Source organism: Macrobrachium rosenbergii, chromosome 31 (genome assembly GCF_040412425.1).
Source record: "Macrobrachium rosenbergii isolate ZJJX-2024 chromosome 31, ASM4041242v1, whole genome shotgun sequence".
Classification (NCBI taxonomy): Eukaryota; Metazoa; Arthropoda; class Malacostraca; order Decapoda; family Palaemonidae; genus Macrobrachium; species Macrobrachium rosenbergii.
The window spans coordinates 30,050,666-30,065,136 of record NC_089771.1 but is presented as its reverse complement, the minus strand read 5'-3'; the positions used below and the strand labels follow the sequence as shown (position 1 = coordinate 30,065,136).

Below are 14,471 nucleotides of genomic sequence, written 5' to 3'. Positions count from 1 at the left end.
ATACACTGAAAACATCTCAAAGGGTAACAGAACGACGCGGAACAGAGGGTTAGAGGAAGCAAAAGTTAGGATGTATATACATTATGTATGTGTATACATACATATATATATTAATTTTATCACATACACAATGGTTCTGTGCATTAGTAGAATTACTGAAAGGACCACGTTCAAACTGGATGGTATCTAATGGAGTATTTATTCAGATAAAGTTACAAGCTCTCTTGGACAAACAGTCCTCATTATCAAGTATCTGAGTAAATACTCCATTAGATACCATCCAGTTTTGAATGAGGTCCTTTTAGTAATACATACACACACACACAAACAAACACACACATATATACACACACACACACACACACACGTCGCTATCTCGCTGTTTGTACAGCAAAAAAACCGAACTCAACAGACGTATCAAATCATAAGAAATGTTATTTTTTTTACATCTGAAGAGCCTCGAACCTTTCGACGAACTCCGTCTCGTTTCAAAAGGAGAGATAAGATGTGAGACAGAGACGCCGACTCGTGTTTGGAAGCATCTCTATAAAGAGGAAGACAGTTTCTGGTTCGGCAGACATCCCCCCTGAGTTCCTTGCTGGTAGAGACGACACTGGTGGTTCCGTGCGACAAACTGCCGTTTTTTGGTAAGATTTCCTTGGTAAGATTTCCTTTGCCTTTTCAATTGTTTGAGATTGAGCCTTTGCTTCGTTGCAATTACGTTTTCACTACGTCAATAATTTCCTCTAATTTTCCTATCTGGTTGGTAAGATTTTCTTGCATCAGTGTGAATTACTTAACTTTTTTCAATTACTTTACTTTTTCAATTGTTTAAGACTGAACCCTTGCTTCGTTGCAATTACGTTTTCACGACATAAATAATTTCCTCTACTTAGTCAATCAGTGAATTACTTTGCTTTTTCACTTGTTTAAGACTGAACCTTTAATTCGTTGCAATTACTTTTTCACTACGTAAATAATTCCTCTAATTTTCCTATCTGGTTGGTAAGATTTTCTTGCATCAGTGAATTACTGTGCCTTCTCAACTGTTGCGATTACATTTCCAATAAATAAATAATTTCTTCTGATTTCCACTTTCACAAACACTTAGTTTCACATTCGGAAGACGATTGAGACACGGAGGACATCAGGAAACATCGAGACATACAAACTGTGCTCTTTTGACGGTTACTTCTGCCGTTCGATTGGGCTACTTGAAAACCCCTCTTGTTTCGAAAAATTTCAACATCTGTAGTCACGCACTGTGTGTGTGTGTGTGTGTGTGTGTGTGTGTGTGTGTGTGTGTGTGTACCCTTAACCTGCTCTTACTCGTTTGGATTTAAAATCGAAACCGACCCAAATCTTTCTCTGACGCCCGCTGTCTCGGCGCCTCCTCTCCAAGCTTGGGTCCCACATCACAACAGATAAATTAACAACCCGCCTCCGCGACCTAGTTGTCATCCAGAATGACAACCAAGAACGCCCGAGAACCTCACTCCAGCGCCCGATGAGTCTCGCCCTCGTTCCTGGAACGCATTACTGGACTCACTCTATAACAACACCGCGTGGCCGGAAGAGACTTTGGAAATGGTGATTTTCTTAAAATCTTCTTAAGAGGCTTCGCCAGATAAATCAACGTTTTTGGGGGAGGGGAGGGGGGTTAACGGAAGGAAGTTGGCTCCTTCCCAAATACCTAACCCGAATAAGGGCCCTTATAGCCTACTCGTATCACAACAGTTATGACAGCGTAAACATCATCAACTAATCTACTGTGATCTTTTCCAGGATTCCTCCTCCCTGGGAATTATTCCCGAAACGACAGTGACACAAGATGATGATCAAGTTCCTCATAGTGATCGGCTGCCTGCTGTTTGATGGAGGTAAGAGGATTAAAAAGTCGGGTTCGTTACTGACATAGAGAGAGAGAGAGAGAGAAACACGGATTTGGGACTTTAACAAAAGAATATTGTGCATTATAAATATTCTATTAATAATGCTGAGAGAGAGAGAGAGAGAGAGAGAGAGAGAGAGAGAGAGAGAGAGAGAGATGCGGATTTGGGATTTCAGTAACAGGGGAATACAGTGCATTATACATATAAATATGAGAGAGAGAGAGAGAGAGAGAGAGAGAGAGAGAGAGAGAGAGAGAGAGAGAGAGAGAGAGAGAGAGAAACGCGGATTTGGGACTTCAACAACAGAACACTGTGCATCATCTATATTATAATGAGAGAGAGAGAGAGAGAGAGAGAGAGAGAGAGAGAGAGAGAGAGAGAGAGAGAGAGAGATAACCACAAACCTCATTCAGAGCTGTAGCTATTCTAACCAATAAACCTCGCCAAATAATTAACAGTAACAATTGTTGCAATATTGTATTATAACAAGATCTACTTTCTGTCTGTTACACTGGCCTCTGACTATACCAATGTACGTCTTTAATATATTACTCGACCTTTTAAATACACTGAAAGATCAATGTTATCCACATTCCCTCCGCCACTTTGACCGTTCAATAAATTAACGACCGGACACACCGTCTCTTCTCATTCGTTCTCAATGACCGTTCCGGGCTCATTACTGACCGGCTTACTGACCGGCTTAAATTCATTATTTAGAGATTTGCCAACGAAAGAGAATACCATTAACCTAGCGTCGCAATTATTGGAGAGATCACTTTCTGAAAAGGCACATGACTTCTTGCTGACAGAAAATGAATTCTTGGTAAATATTGTAATAAGAAATTTCATTGCATTACTCTTGAAAGTATTACTATTACGATGCAGGATTTATGAGACAAACAATGATGCCTTAACCCGACAGACTGCACGATTCGTTCGTAGCTTCCTTGTATCAGCATGCTTTTGGAATTCTGTCTCTACTTCTGTTTTTCCACGTCTCTGCCACCTTTTCTCTGGTAGGTTTGATCACGTTCTGCTCCACCTAATCTTTCTTCATCTTTTTTCAAAAAAAAGAAGAGAAAAAAAAAAAAAAAAATATATATATATATATATATATATATATATATATATATATATATATATATATATATATATATATATATATATATATATATATATATATATATATATATATATATATATATATACATGTGTGTGTATGTATAATATATTCATATATACGCACAGAGAGAGAGAGAGAGAGAGAGAGAGAGAGAGAGAGAGAGAGAGAGAGAAACATGTTACAACTCCGTCAATACCCCACATGTCGTGACGCCAGTGATATAGCCACAAACCAATCCATCAATCTTCACGCTGCACATTTCTGTCATTTCAGAGTCGCTACCCGTAAGTGGCTGCGGCCCGGGCAGCTTCCGGTGCAGGGACGGGACGTGCATTGCCAAAAACCTGATCTGCAACAGCAACAAGGATTGCCCCAACGGAGAAGACGAACGCGGATGCACAGGTCTGAGTCTGCATCGTGGCTTTGACTGATTTATAATATGGTTTAAATTATGTTTTAAATTCCGTTTTCTTCTCTAACAACAAAACTATTGTACTAATCTTCCTATAATTATTCCTATTAGCTTTATCGCCACCGCTGCTATTCTTTTGCTTTAAAAAGTTACTTGCAATTTTGTCCGTTTCATTCTTGATTTGTCAAATTATTTTTTTTTTCTAATAACTGATCCCTTCCTTCGGTACTTGCTGTTACTTTTTGTTGCTTACTTCAAATGAACACCTTAATATTCTTCGGACGCTTGAATTTCAAATCAGTGGCCCCCTTGATGGGCTTGTTCCATATGAATAGGGTTCACCTTCTGAATAATAATAATAATAATAATAATAATAATAATAATAATAATAATAATAATAATAATAATAATAATAATAAAGTAGTATATGCAGGAGCTGTGACATTCACCTTAATAATAATAATAATAATAATAATAATAATAATAATAATAATAATAATAATAATAATAATAATAACAACAATGTGGATTTCTTCACCATTGTAGTGACACATGCCATTATGAGATTTTTATGAATAAAATAATAATAATAATAATAATAATAATAATAATAATAATAATAATAATAATAATAATAATAATATAAAAATAATAATAATAATAATAATAATAATAATAATAATAATAATAATAATAATAATAATAATAATAATAATAATAGTAACGTACGCAGTAGCAGTGGCATTCAGCATCTCATATTTCTGTCTACAATCCAGACAAATCCGATGAGAAACCGCCCTCCATTACAGCGCTGGGCAAACCTCCCAAGACCAACGCTACCAATTGCGACTCTACCCAGTTCGAGTGCAATGATGGGACTTGCATTTGGAGAGACTGGGTTTGCGATGGCTACCGAGACTGCCCCTACGGCGAGGACGAATTAGGCTGTTCGACCTGGACCACCCCCGGTAGGTCTCATTAATAACTCTGTGACTTCAGATCATTTTAATGACTGCCTCGTCCACCCCACGTAAGGCTAATTAATAACATCTGTGACTTCAGATCATTTTAATGACTGCCTCGTCCATCCCAGGTAAGTCTCGTTAATATCTGTGTGACTTCAGAGCATTTTAATAACCGCCTCATCCACCCCCGGTAAGGCTAATTAATAACATCTATGGCTTCAGACCAATTTAATAACTGCCTCGTCCACCCCACGTAAGTCTAATTGATAACTGTGACTTCAGATCATTTTAATAACTGCCTCATCCACGTAGGGAGGTAGTTCCGTTCAGTGCACCTTTGCGGCGTCCCTGAGGCCGCTAGCTGCGACCCTCTTTCATTCCTTTTGCTCTACCTCCATTCATATTCTCTTTCTTCCATCTTACTTTCCTCATTCCTCTCCTTCCAACTGATTCGTAGTGCAACTGCTTTGAGGTTTCCCCCGTTACACCTTTCAAACCGTATTTACTCTCAATTTCCCTTTCGGCGCTGACTGATCTCATAGTCCCAGCACTTGGCCTTTGGAATCGAATGGAATATGAAATTCAGGCCAGAGGCCAAGTTCTGGCACCTATGAGGTCATTCAGCGCTGAAACGGAATTGGATGGTAGAAAGGTTTGAAAGGTGTAACAGGAGGAAAACCTCTCAGTTACGCTATGAGACAATTGTTAGAAGAGGGTGGAAAGTAAGATGGAAGACGGAGAATATGAACAGAGGTACAGTAAAAGGAATGAAAGGGGTTGCAGCTAGGGGCCGAAGGGACGCTGCAAAGAAGTAATGCCTACAGTGTACCGCATGAGGTGCATTGACGGCACTACCTCACTACATGGATTCTGGATGAAAAAATGACCTACGAATTGGGAAAAATACTTTCCAAAGACCTTTTACAAAGCAAGCCTTGCATATTGAAAGGAATTCGTTCTTTATACGTTCATTTATTTTAATTCAATAAGGTTCAAAAATACAAAAAGAATAATTGTAATGATCGAATTTCTATCATTTTAGAAACTTATTTAGAGTGATTGTTGTTTTCGTTCCATTACTTTCGATTCAATAATTTTCCCTTTTTCTGTAAAAACACCTTTCAAAAAATTAAATTTGCACATGGAAAATAGAAAATAATTCACAAGCTAGAAATAGCTAAAAAAGGAATAATAGAACTTTGCTAAAAAAAATTTAAAAGGAAACTAACTCAACTTCCAGACTCATTTTCACTCAATGTATTCATATAGCAAAAACAGTAATGAGTAATAAAAAAAAGTCAGGGAAACAATAATAATATATAAAAAATGCGAAGAATCCCCCACCCAAATTCTAATGGCAGAATTGTAGGTTGGGAGTTGACTACCAAATGATGAAGGGATTAATTACCAGCGATAACTCGAGCTCAATGTGCATTTGCACTAGCTTCATTATAACTACAATGAGATTTCAGTTATACTTTGTGCATCAGTTTCAGTTATACTTTATTATAACTATTTCATATTATATATATATATATATATATATATATATATATATATATATATATATATATATATATATATATATATATATATATATATATATATATATATATATATATATATATATATATATATATATATATATATATATATATATATATATATATATATATATATATATATATATATATATATATATATATATATATATATATATATATATATATATATATATATATATATATATATATATATATATATATATATATATATATATATATATATATATATATATATATATATATATATATATATATATTATATATATATATATATATATATAACAATGAGATTTCATGTATATGTATTATTATATGTATGTGTATATATATATTTATATATATATATATATATATATGTATGTGTATGTATGTATATATATATGTATGTATGTATATATATATGTATAGAGATATATATATATATATATATATATATATATATATATATATATATATATATATATATATATATATATATATATATATATATATATATATATATATATATATATATATATACTGTATATATAAAGTATTTAATCCAAAAACTCTGCGCTATTTCAGATACTACAACCGCAACATGGTGGTCCACAACAACTCGATACCCATATTCTACCACAACACCATACCCAACAACAACAACATGGCCGTATCGTACCACAACAACACCATACTACACCACATCAACACTATACCCAACATGGATAACAACATGGCCGTATCGTACCACAACAACACCATACTACACCACATCAACACCATACCCAACATGGACAACAACACGGCCGTATCGTACCACAACAACACCATACTACACCACATCAACACCATACCCAACATGGACAACAACACGGCCGTATCGTACCACAACAACACCATACTACACCACAACAACACCATACCCAACATGGACAACAACATGGCCGTATCCTACCACAACACCATACTACACCACATTAACACCATACCCTACGCCATGCGAGTACCCATACGACAGCCTGGGCGGCAGATGCGTTTTCGTGGACCCCGTCCTTCACGCCACGTGGGACGAGGCGCGCTATATCTGCGGGAGGGCTGGCGGGGGTGATCTCGTCATCCTCGACTCAATGGACTTCTACAGTGACCTCGTCCGGTACATGAAGATTAATGGTGAATATTGTTAATACTGTTATTCATTTATTTATTAATTTATTTATTATTTACTTATTTATTTATTTATTTATTTATTTATTTATTATTTACTTATTTATTTATTTATTTATCTATTTATTGTTATTGTGTAGAACTCTCAACGCCCAGAACAGAAGTAATTTTGGATGAGGTCCACAATAATAATATATCAATGGTAGAACGTGACACTTTGTATAAATGTATATAAAAAGCTTTCGAACCTTATCCTGGGTTCATCTTCAGAGCTGGACCGAAGATGAACCCACGATAAGGTTCGAAAGGTTTTTATACATTTTTATACAGTCTCACGTTCTGTTGATATATTATTGTGGACCTTATACAAAATTATTATTATTATTATTATTATTGTTATTATTATTATTATTATTAAGAAGCTGAACCCCATTCATAGAGAACAAGCCCACCATAGGGGCCACTGACATGAAATTCAAGCTTCCATTAGGAAGCAACAGAGGGTAATATAAAAGCTTCCATTAGGAAGCAACAGAGGGTAATATAAAAGCTTCCATTAGGAAGCAACAGAGGAAGTAATATAAAGCTTCCATTAGGAAGCAACAGAGGGTAATATAAAAGCTTCCATTAGGGAAGCAACAGAGGGTAATATATAAAGCTTCCATTAGGAAGCAACAGAGGGTAATATAAAATGCAGAAAGAAGAGATCAGTTATGGGAAAATGAAAAGTAATAAAAAAAATAAGTAAACAGATAGATAAAAATATAAGTAAAAGAAGAGATCAGTTACGGGAAAATAAAAAGTAATAAAAAATAAACAGATAAAAATGGAAGTAAAAGAAGAAATCAGTTATGGGAAAATGAAAAGTAATAAAAAAATAAATAAAACAGATAGATAAAAATGTAAGTAAAAGAAGAGATCAGTTATGGGAAAATAAAAAGCAATAAAAAAATAAATAAACAGATAGATAAAAATGTAAGTAAAAGAAGAGATCAGTTATGGGAAAATAAAAAGTAATAAAAAAAAAATAAACAGATAGATAAAAATGTAAGTAAAAGAAGAGATCAGTTTTGGGAAAATAAAAAGCAATAAAAAAAATAAATAAACAGATAGATAAAAATGTAAGTAAAAGAAGAAATCAGTTATGGGAAAATAAAAAGTAATAAAAAAATAAGTAAACAGATAGATAAAAATGTAAGTAAAAGAAGAAATCAGTTTTGGGAAAATAAAAAGCAATAAAAAAAATAAATAAACTGATAGATAAAAATGTAAGTAAATCATTAAAATACAAGGAGAATATTAAAAATCACTGAATATTAATTGGCTGATATTACGAAGCTGTTTTGCTTGCACTGGCAACTTCCCTAATGTGATGGAAAGCAATGGGCTTCAGCTGACGAACTGACTAAAAAATCAAGCACTCTCAAGTGATTGGTGATTGATTGATGGTTACTAGAATGGCGTCGCAACACCTAGGTTACTGACGTCGTAATGATATTAAATAGTATACTATAAAATAGTTTAAAAGGAGTTTCACATGAGGAATTTACAATCCTCCCCAGGAATCGTAGCAAGAGTAAAATGTCCATATCTCTCTCACGTCCCCAGGAGAGGAACCTATGTCTTAGGAACCTAAGTCTTAGGAACCTATGTCTTAGTAACCTATGTCTTCGGAACCTATGTCTTAGGGTCCTATGTCTTAGGGACCTAGGAACCTGTGTCTTAGGAACCTATGTCTTAGGAACTTGTGTCTTAGGAACCTATGTCTTAGGAACTTGTGTCTTAGGAACCTATGTCTTAGGAACTTGTGTCTTAGGAACCTATGTCTTAGGAACTTGTGTCTTAGGAACCTATGTCTTCGGAACTTATGTCTCCGGAACCTATATCTTAGGATCCTATGTCTTCGGAACCTGTGTCTTAGGAACCTGCCTTAGGTACCTATGTCTTAGGAACCTGTGTCTTCGGAACCTGTATCTTAGGAACCTGTGTCTTCGGAATCTGTGTCTTAGGAACCTACATATTCGGAACCTGTGTCTTAGGAACCTACATATTCGGAACCTGTGTCTTAGGAACCTATGTCTTGGGGACCTATATCTTACAAACCTATGTCTTAGAAACCTGTCTTCGGAACCTGTGTCTTAGGAACCTATGTCTTAGGAAACTATGTCTTAGGAACGTATATCTTAGGAACCAATGTCTTAACGAACCTATGTCTTCGGAACCTATGTCTTAGGGACCTGTGTCTTAGGATCCTGTCTTAGGAACCTATGTCTTAGAAACCTATGTCTTAGGAACAGGGACCTATGTCTTAAGATCCCCAAAACTGATGATTCTAGCTAAGAATCTTCCCTATTCATCAAAACCATCATAGAATAAAGACGGTGTCAGTGAAATTCACAATCTTAGTATAGATGTATTGCCTCTCCTTTACCTTAATGTAAGATAATAAGTTAAAATTCCCCTTCATGTTTCCCAAAAGGACTAACTCGACACAGCTACTGGGTGGGTGGCAGAGGCATGACCTACCAGGGCATATGGGAATGGTCAAGTGGGTCTGGCGTCCACATGGGCACTCCGCTTTGGGCACTCAACAGCTCGAGCCCCGGTCAATACGATCAGGTAAGTCTTTGAGATTTTCTTTCATGACGATGAAAAGACAAACGATTTCTTGAGACTTTCTTCCAATTGTGCCGGAAAATAGAATAGAATAGATTAGAACAGAATATAGAATATAGAATTCAGGTCAAATGGCAAGCGCTGGGACCTATAAGGTCATTCAGCGCTGAAACGGAAACTGACGGTAAAAAAGTTTGAAAGGTGAAACAGGAGGAAAATTTCACAGATGCACTCTGAAACAACTGTTAGGGGAGACTGTAGAGTAAGGTGGAAGGGAATATGAACAGAGGTACAGTAAAAGAAATGGAAGAGGTTGCAGCTAGGGGCCAAAGGCACGCTGCAAAGAACCTTAAGTAATGCCTACAGTGCACCGCATGAGGTGCACGTCTAACCACCTACGGGGATGGGCAGAAAAATAACCCTTGTGCTCACTAAACCTAACGTAAAAACACGACTTCTTCACCTAGCATACCCATGAGGTGAAATCATACTGATTTTTTTTATTTTAAAGTCACTGATTTTCTCTATGTTCCCATAACCTTTTTTGAGCTGGTGCTAGTTAGCAATGGGTGTTTGTCTGCACTTGGGAAGTGAAGAACATTCAAAACTGTTGTCACAATTTGTTCATCATTCTCCTGTCACAAAGACACTCAATTAGGTGAATTGCTTACATATTTTCTATTCATTTACAACATGATCAGCGGGCTACAAAATACCTTAAACTACTTTGTGGCAATTGGACAACCTGAAACAAAAATTTATTTTCCTACAGAACTGTTTTTCCTGATTTTTTTTCTCTTCCACAGTTCTGAAACTGTTCTGAAATAAAAATCTGCTATCCAGCAATTCTCTCTCTCTCTCTCTCTCTCTCTCTCTCTCTCTCTCTCTCTCTCTCTCTCTCTCTCTCTCTCTCTCTGATATCAACCTTTTACGTTCGTGACTGTTACGTTTGTTGAGAGAGAGAGAGAGAGAGAGAGAGAGAGAGAGAGAGAGAGAGAGAGAGAGAGATCACAGTTAAAAACCTGGGAATATTTCTACTGAGGTCATTACACTCAAACAGAGTTCGCTTCAACTTACTGAAATATTTTTTGTATTTGTTTATAAATCGAACGTACCACACTAGCGCCGAAATACCCTGCCCGGCTGTTAATGACACCTACCCAATATTCAATACCCTAGAGGTCAAGAGTACCCTTCCTGTGGATGATTCTGCCATTCATAATGCTAAAAAATTATTATTATTATTATTATTATTATTATTATTATTATTATTATTATTATTATTATTATTCAGAAGATGAACCCTATTCATATGGAACAAGCCCACAAATGGGGTCACTGCCTTGAAATTCAAGCTTGCTAAGAATATGGAGTTCATTCGAAAGAAGTATCAGAAGGTAAAGGGAAATTCAGAAAGAGATCAGTTATTAGAAAACTTATGAATACTGTGACGTTCCCAAGATTAGAACACAATCAACATGAACAAATGTCTGGGTATAAGATACTTGTCTCTCACCATATGAACAACCATTACCAGGCCATATGTGTGTGTGACTAAATCTCAAGACTTCAAAAGGCAGGTTTTCATTGTCTCTTCTTGTCACTCTACTCCTGAAGTTAAAACAATGTGGTCACTTCGAATATTTTCTGGTTACCACAATTACCCATTCTCCTATATTGGTCAATCTTCTCTTTTGTTTCCATACAATGGAATAAGTCTCAGAACAACTTAAAATTGCGCATTTATATGTTTGGTTTAAATGCTGAACTTCTATCAGCTCCATATCAAAGAAAGCAAAACAACTGTTTACCTCAAAAGGAGACTACTGTACAAGACTGCACTGAATCTGACTGTATGAATATCCGTCCTCAATGCGTAACTATCTGATCTCTGTTGTGTACTGAATTAGCTTCTCATTCACAAAATCCATTGGCATGACTTGTCTAATTTAATAAAACAACACTAATCACACAAAGCTTTCCTTCACTAACTCGTATGACTAATATGAACTTTCGTTCCAGGAACCAGTAGATTTCCACAAATCTCTGGAAAACTGCGGTTATCTAGACTTCGAGCGATTCCACTACATGGACGATGATGACTGCAATGAACTGAAAGCTGCTATTTGTCAATTACCAACCTGGAAAGAGTCCCTTCCGGACGCACCTGCAATCGCGCGAGGCGAACCCGTCCAGGTTCCAGCAACCGATGAAAAATCACCTGATAATGAACCAGTCCAAACTGCAAGGGTTCCAGAAGAATCACCAGATAATGAATCAGTCAAAACTGCAGGAGTTCCAGAAAAATCACCTCGTGGCGAACCAGTCCAGGATCCAGAAGGCCTCAAAGAGTCATCTCGTGGTGAAAAAGCTCAGGCCAAATCAAACAAACTTCCAGCAGTTCCTGGATCACCTGATACTGATCCAGTCAAACCTACAGGAGTTCCAGAAGAATCACCAAGTGGCGGCCAGCCAGTCCAGGACCCAGAAGCCCTCAAGGAATCATCTCACGGCAAATCGAGACTACTTCCAGCAGCTCTTGATGAGTCACCTCCAGTGGTCCAGACCGGACCGCACGAGATTCCGGAAGCTCTGGGAGCTCGCCTGGAAGCGGGGCAGCTAATCGGGCGTGGTGTGACTACCCTTACGACCTGGTGGGTGGTCGCTGTGTCGTGATTGACCCTGTGCTGAGCGCCACGTGGGAGGAGGCTCGCTATCTGTGCGGAAGAACAGGCGGAGGAGACTTGCTTGTGCTCGACTCCATGGATTTCTACAGTGATGTTATCGACTACATGAAAGACAACGGTGAGAGAGAGAGAGAGAGAGAGAGAGAGAGAGAGAGACTGATTATTACCAATGACCTGGCGTCCAGAAAAAATGATTATATAGGTAGAGGAGTATTATTTTTTTTTAAAGAGAGAGAGAGAGAGAGAGAGAGAGAGAGAGAGAGATTACCAATGACCTGGCGTCCAGAGAGAACGATCATATAGGTAAAACAGTATTTTTGAGAGAGAGAGAGAGAGAGAGAGAGAGAGAGAGAGAGAGAGAGAGAGAGAGAGAGAGAGAGAGGAGAGAGACTGATTATTGACCTGGCGTCCAGAAAAAAATGATCATATAGGTAGAACAGCACTATTTTAGAGAGAGAGAGAGAGAGAGAGAGAGAGAGAGAGAGAGAGAGAGAGAGAGTAAGTTAGACATTTTTTCTTTAAAAAAAAACTCTAAACTGAAGCCTAATAAAAAAAAATGATAAACAAAAGCAATACAAACTTACACACAATCACCTTCTCCTCCTTCCACCAAGGTCTGAATCTCCACGACTACTGGGTTGGGGGAATGGGATCGATCTCCCGAGGCAGGTGGCAGTGGGTGAGCGGATCTACAGTGCTGGATGGCACTCCACTCTGGGCACTCTCTGGCACCGATTACGACGGTTACGAACAGGTCAGAGCTTAAAGTTTATTTCAGGTCACGTCCTCCCAATACAATTTACAATCTCACAATTTATAAAAAAAAAAAAACTCATAATTTCATGAGTCACTAAAATGGTGAAGAAATACGCATTGATGTCAGTGTAAACATATATGTTAAAATATATTATGTATATATACACATGTATATACTGTATATATATATACATATACATATATATATGTATATATATATATATATATATATATATGTATATGTATACAGTATACATGTATATATATATAGTTTATATATATATATATATATATATATATATATATATATATATATATATAGAGAGAGAGAGAAGAGAGAGAGAGAGAGAGAGAGAGAGAGAGAGAGAGAGAGATTCTCTTTACAGAGCAGGTTCTCAAAGCTCTGTTTGACATATATCTTTAATATATATATATTTTCACTGTTGATTTCTTCACAATCTGACAATTCATACATGGTTACGCAACTAACATTCACATTTCATTTCACAAAGTTAAAACTAATGATAAGACACCCTTTCAGATTTCTGGTTCGACGGAACTTCAATTGTATATAATCACTTGCAATATTCCATTGAATAAAATCACTGTCAATTCGGCACTGCCCAACAAAGACTCTGGAAAGATACCTACATTTACAAACTCATCTGTATTATTATTATTATTATTATTATTATTATTATTATTATTATTATTATTATTATTATTATTATTATTATTACGAAAGCAAAAACCTACAACCACTTATCCGCCTCCTCAGGAACCGACACACTTCGAGGAATCTTTATCCAACTGCGGTTACTTAGACAGAGACCGTTTCCACTTCATGGACGACACCGACTGCCAAGGGATCAAGGCGGCTATATGCCAACTCCCAACTTGGGCCGAGGGCGCGGCGATCGAGAGGGGCGTCCCGAAAGTACAGAAACTCGACGGGGAGAGAGCCAAAGAGCTCCAGGAGATCGCCAAGTCTAAACATAAACAAATCTAAAGGCTGCCCTTTAGGAGCCAAGCTGAGTGACTAGGGAATGTTACTTTAGTGGCTGGGTGACTAGGGAATGTTACTTTAGTGGCTGGGTGACTGGGGAATGTTACTTTAGTGGCTGGGTGACTAGGGAATGTTACTTTAGTGGCTGAGTGGCTAGGAATGTTACTTTAGTGGCTGAGTGACTAGGAATGTTACTTTAGTGGCTGAGTGACTAGGGAATGTTACTTTAGTGGCTGAGTGACTAGGAATGTACTTTAGTGGCTGGAGTGGCTAGGGAATGTTACTTTAGTGGCTGAGTGACTA

At 36.9% G+C, this 14,471-nt stretch overlaps 2 protein-coding genes across 4 annotated transcripts in view; one reads left to right on the top strand and one right to left on the bottom strand.

Annotated features, from left to right (window-relative positions):
- The window catches only part of LOC136855316 (uncharacterized), a 612,714-nt gene that overhangs the window by 540,923 nt on the left and 57,320 nt on the right, over positions 1-14,471 (bottom strand). The window lies entirely within an intron of this gene.
- LOC136855507 (uncharacterized) lies at positions 510-14,338 on the top strand. 3 transcript variants are annotated; one of them, XR_010858050.1, is made up of 9 exons: positions 510-647; positions 1,786-1,880; positions 3,292-3,420; positions 4,207-4,398; positions 6,525-7,109; positions 9,583-9,722; positions 11,742-12,524; positions 13,021-13,160; positions 13,941-14,338. XR_010858050.1 is itself a non-coding variant. In XM_067132608.1 (7 exons), exons 2-7 carry the CDS (start codon positions 1,832-1,834, stop codon positions 12,393-12,395), a joined length of 1,749 nt encoding a protein of 582 aa, XP_066988709.1. In that variant the 5' UTR covers positions 535-661; positions 1,786-1,831; the 3' UTR covers positions 12,396-12,524. The 3 variants fall into 3 exon arrangements, 1 of the variants encoding a protein (XP_066988709.1); XR_010858051.1 differs by having other exon boundaries at positions 4,240-4,398; positions 13,941-14,309; XM_067132608.1 differs by lacking the exons at positions 13,021-13,160; positions 13,941-14,338 and having other exon boundaries at positions 535-661.

Excerpts from the sequence above, each read along its gene's own strand:
- LOC136855507 (XM_067132608.1), top strand. The coding sequence starts at position 1,832 with ATGATGATCAAGTTCCTCATAGTGATCGGCTGCCTGCTGTTTGATGGA. Across the intron at positions 3,421-4,206 it reads AGACGAACGCGGATGCACAG|ACAAATCCGATGAGAAACCG; the intron begins GTCTGAGTCTGC and ends TCTACAATCCAG. Across the intron at positions 4,399-6,524 it reads TTCGACCTGGACCACCCCCG|ATACTACAACCGCAACATGG; the intron begins GTAGGTCTCATT and ends GCGCTATTTCAG.